This window comes from Bison bison, unplaced genomic scaffold (genome assembly GCF_000754665.1).
Source record: "Bison bison bison isolate TAMUID 2011002044 unplaced genomic scaffold, Bison_UMD1.0 scf7180017864353, whole genome shotgun sequence".
Classification (NCBI taxonomy): domain Eukaryota; kingdom Metazoa; phylum Chordata; class Mammalia; order Artiodactyla; family Bovidae; genus Bison; species Bison bison.
Genome location: NW_011494925.1, coordinates 6,468,313 through 6,473,011, shown reverse-complemented (window position 1 = coordinate 6,473,011; position 4,699 = coordinate 6,468,313). Strand labels below are relative to the sequence as shown.

At 62.6% G+C, this 4,699-nt stretch overlaps 1 protein-coding gene across 1 annotated transcript in view; it reads right to left on the bottom strand.

The window, feature by feature from the left end:
• Positions 1 to 1,884: 1,884 nt before the first annotated feature.
• Positions 1,885 to 4,699, bottom strand: part of ATP9B (ATPase, class II, type 9B) — a 151,572-nt gene continuing 148,757 nt past the window's right edge. Inside the window, exons 30-31 of the mRNA XM_010855064.1 lie at positions 3,891 to 4,099; positions 1,885 to 2,411 (exon numbers count right to left, since the gene is read on the bottom strand). Coding sequence (XP_010853366.1) covers positions 2,275 to 2,411; positions 3,891 to 4,099 — 346 coding nt within the window. The 3' untranslated portion in view covers positions 1,885 to 2,274. The remainder of the gene's footprint in view (positions 2,412 to 3,890; positions 4,100 to 4,699) is intronic.

Genomic DNA, 4,699 nt, shown 5'->3' with positions numbered 1-4,699 from the left:
CCAGTCTCTGCACCTTCAGGTCAGGAAGAGCCTGGGAGCCCTGAAGCGACGTTAGGTCACTCTGAACAAACAGCATCCAGGGTTCAGCGCAGTCACCTGACCGTCGTGAGCCTGCCCGGGAGGACCCCTCCGGCTCTGTCTGTCCCGGGCGTGGGCTGTGTGACCGGGGCAGGGGCTCCGCTGCCCAGGGACCCGAGGCCCTGCCCCCTCCGTGCTTCAACCCCGTCCTGCCTTTGCTTCACTCGCTTCTCAGAGGTCGTGTCCACCCTCAGCTCTCCCTTGAGCCCTGATGGGCCACCCAGCCGATGGATGGACGCAGAGCTCCGAGAGGCCTGAGCAGGGCCGATGGACGAGCAGAGTGGGCCCAGCCTCCCCTTGGGAGCTCTGGCCTCCTTGGAAGAAGCCACCGCAGCCCCCGGCAGAGCATCCTGTAACTGGGAACGGAGAGTTCCGCCTAACCCCGGTCACCCCGGCTCAGAGCCCGCCAGGCCCACGGTGGCCGCTCGCCCAGTTGGCAGAAGGGACTGGGGGGTCGGGCAGGGACTCGGGGGCCCCTCCACACACTGGCTTCCCTGAGCCGGGCGGGCCCCCGACCCTGTAGGCAGCAGAGCTGGGCTGTGGAAGGCGCTGGGGTCGGCCTTTCTCTGCGGCAGCCACATAGCCCAGGCCTGAGAACTGGCTTGGAGAAGAGCAGAGAGGGTCTCTGGCTTTACAATCACGTGGTTGTGAGACTCATAAAGTTCTGCTTTAAGGAAAACGGTGCATGACCTCGGTCCTCCTGGGCCCTAGGGTTCTGCTCACCCAGAGTCTCCCGGCCACCAGGAGGGCGGCGGGCAGAAGAGCGGGGGCCGCGGGCGGGGTCATCCTGGGAGAACCAGGTGTCGCCCGCACTTTACCATGAAGGGGACCCCGGTCCCCATCCAGAGTGTAGTTCGCGTGGACACAGGCCCGTGCGTGAAGGCGGCGAATGCGCGGAGAATCTAGCCCAGACCGCTGACTGACCCGAGAGCCCGGAAGTTGGGCCGCCGGCCTTGGCTGCATTCCTTAGTTTCTAGCGCCACCTGCTGGAGTCCCCTGGAATTACACTTGCTCTGCGCGCTCTGTTCATCGGGAGCCCAGCCAGGCCGCCTGAGCAGGAGCCTGAGCAGGCACCGCCCATTGAGGGCCTCTGGGATCACAGGGGCGCAGCCACCGCGCCCCCTCCTAGGGACGCAAACCAGTGCCACCTGCCTGTCGTGTGGGGCCCTTACTGGCAGCTTGGGATGAGACCCCCGCCCGGGACAAAGGAACACCAGGAGCTGTCCGGACTGGGGGTCAGACCAGGGTTTAGCAGGAAGTCGGGGAGCCAGCACAGTGCTTGTGTGGATGGCCAGCTTCCCTGAGTCTAAATTACTCCAGCAAAAAGGGCTTTCAGGAGAACCTGCAGGGTGGACCCACCCAGCAGCAGTGGGAGCAGCCTCCCCGGGACCCCAGGGTCTGCCTGTTCGGGGGCCACAGGACTGTTTGCTGAGTGAGGAGCTGGGTATGTGAGGGGCTTCCGACTGACGGCCTTTCCTGTGGGGACCTGGCCGGGGACCAGAGTGAGAAGCCCCCCTGGGATGCATCCTGGGCAGTGGCCACCCAGAGGGGGACTTGGAGCACAGCCTGGAGGAGGAAGCGCTCTCCCACGGAAGCACCGGTGAGCGGCCATGGACCGCCTGAGTGCCAGGAGCCAGAAGCAGCAGCAGACGCAGACAAACACCAGAAGGACGCGGACAGCTGAGCTAATAGCAGCGCCTCAGGACACACGTGTGTGGCTGCCGTGGGCATGGAGAGGCTGTGCGGGTGCCTGGGACCGGGGTGCGCCTGCAGGAGGCGCGGGGAGGGTGTGGCAGACACGGCCTGGACAGAATGGAGGCTTTATTCTGGTGAAGAAGAGCGACTCTGTTATAACATCAAAGAAACAACCTGAATGTTAGTTGGGAAGTTGCAGGATAGTAAATAAATTTTCATTTCAGTTCCCAGAACTGCAGAGAATGATGATGTTTTACAGTAACAGGGCTCATATTCCTGGAAACTCAAGCTGGTGCTACATGGAAATTAAACTTTGAAAAACAACAGAAAGGGGGGGAAAAGAAATCCAGCCCCATGAGGACAAGGTGGGGAAGTCCATGGTGCCTAGGCAGGATGTTCATGGCGCCTGGCTGGGCTGCCTGGGCCCTTCTGGCCTCATGGCCTCTCAGCAGCTGCAGTGCTCCGGACATCACGGCCACCAGCCGAAGGTGCAGGGAGGGGCTAGGAGGAGAGCTTGGAGTAGCTGGGTGGGGACAGCTTCCGCTTCAAGTACTTCAGGACATAGAGCGGGAGGCAGCTGACCACTGTGATGGCTGACACTTTCCACACGAAGGTCACAGTCGTGATAAAGGCAACGTCTGTGGGAGAGAAAGCCCGAACAGGTCTCAGGGTGCTGGGGTCGTGGCCCCCCTCCGCCTGCACCCAGGTTACCACAGAGGTGGGCCTGGCAGAGCCTCGGGGTCCCTGTGAAGGCACTGTTCTGCCTGCATCAGGTGAAGGGTTCGCAACAGGAGGCAGGAACCCCCCGTGTTCAGGGGCAGATGCGCACAATGGAGCCCATGATGGGTTGGACCTTCTGGGCCTGTCTGGAGTCAGCTGAGTCATCTCCGCAAGCCTGCCCCCCACGGGTCCTGCTGACCCAGGGGACGTGCCGGGCCGACCTCCAGCCTGGCGGAGGTTAGGCTGTCCTGATGCTGACGGGGAGAGCCGCGTGGGAACCTGGCTGGGCGATCGCCTTCAGGACGTGCCAACCCTGCAGGCTGTGGGCAAAGCTGCCCGAAGAACCACGGACGGCATGGGGCCCGGGAAGCAGAGGCCTGGTCTGCCCAGGGCTCACGGGGCCTGGGCAGTGTGGGCACGCCGTGAGGACCCGGCTCAAGCACAACAAACTGGAGGCCTGGTGCCGTGTGCGGGACAGTGCGGGTGCTCGTTGGGCACACGTGGCGGCAGCCGTCCCTCTGACGAGTGCAGGACGGGCCCCGGGGCCACGAGGTGCCTCTGCAGGTGGGTCAGGCCGAGCGTCCCGGGGGCAGGGCCGGCGGGAAACGCCTCCCAGACGGGGGACGGGGCTCTCCTGTCGGGCGTCTCCAGCGTCTCCAGCCACGGCATTCAGCTGCCCGTCTACCCTTTCACTTCGCCCACTTGACAAAGTGCCGAAAGACTCAGCCCGCACCCGTTCCCTGGGAACCACAGCTCCCCCTGGGGCTCCGTCCACAGTTTCAGGTTCTGCCCTGCGTGTCCTGTACCTGTGCTCTGCGCCCGCGTCCTGTCCTCTGCGCTCTGAGCCCCGCATCCTATCCTCTGTCCTCTGTGCTCTGTGCCCGCGTCCTGTCCTCTGTCCTCTGTGCCCGCATCCTGTGTTCTGTGCTCTGCACCCGCGTCCTGTCCTCTATGCTCTGCCTTCTGTGCCTGCGTCCTGTCCTCTGTGCTCTGCGCCCGCGTCCTGTTCCCTACGCCCACATCCTGTCCTCTGTCCTCTGCCCTCTGTGCCCGCGTCCTGTCCTCTGTGCTCTGTGCCTGCGTCCTGTCCTCTGCTCCATGTCCTGTTCTTCACGCACTCATGGGGGGTAGGGGGTGGGCGCGCGGGCCCCGTACTTTGAGCCTCTTCCCTGCAGCCTCAGCAGGAAGCAGGAAGAAGACCAAGGGGAGCATGCCCTTGGGGAGCCCAGCCCAGCTCTGGGCATCACTACACGGAACTCTGTCTCCCCGCAAAGTGAGCTGTGTGCTGTGAAGCTGTCTGCAATCCACACTGAAGATCATGTAGCAGAAGCAACAAGAAAATCACGTGGAAACCAGGAAGAGACAGTTATTCAGAAAACAACTGCATGGCAACTTACCAAAATATTCATTGAGGAAAGCCAGCGAGGCCACGTAGCAGCCGAGGCTGAGCAGCTGGGCCACGACCATGAGCCAGTGCCAGGTCCTGACGGTCAGCGCCACCATCAGCAGCTCCGTGAGCACCAGCGCCGTGAAGGAGATGGCCACCACGTGCACGAACTCAGACTCAAACAGCACCAGCGCCCCGAACATGAGGATGCCACCTGGGAGAGAGCACCGTGTTCTGCTGCGGCTGCCGGCTCCGTCACCGAGAGGCTGCCGCTAACGACATAGACCGTGCCAACAGACACGGGCCTGCACGGCTGGGGAGCTGAGCGGCGCCGCACAGACACTCTGGACAGGCAGTGGAGCAGCATCTGGGCAGGCCTCCCCCCCAGTTGGTGATCACGCCCTGGTGCCCGCTGCGGGCCTGGCCACTGCCCACACGCTCCACGGCACCTGTTTCTCTGGGACGCCACAAGGGCAGCTGGCTCCTTCTAACTACAGGGTCCAGATCTCGTCAAGCCCTGCCACCACGCCAAGAAAGCAAGCCACTGTGTGGGCTAGATGCTGTCATAAGGGCTGATTACGTTTTTCAGAATTGTCATTTATTTAAAACCAGGTCGGTTTTTAGGTGACCTGGACCAGTAAGAAACGCCAGCCCACACTGCGCTGGAAGGGGCCAGCTGCTGGGGATCGACTTGCGAGATAAACAGAAGGCGATCTTCAACTGTTGACAAAACATGGAGCCTGAGAAATTTAACCGGCAGGCAGAGCACCACTGCTAACAAGAGATAAGGCAGCTTCAGCCCAGGAGGAGAGAGTCTGT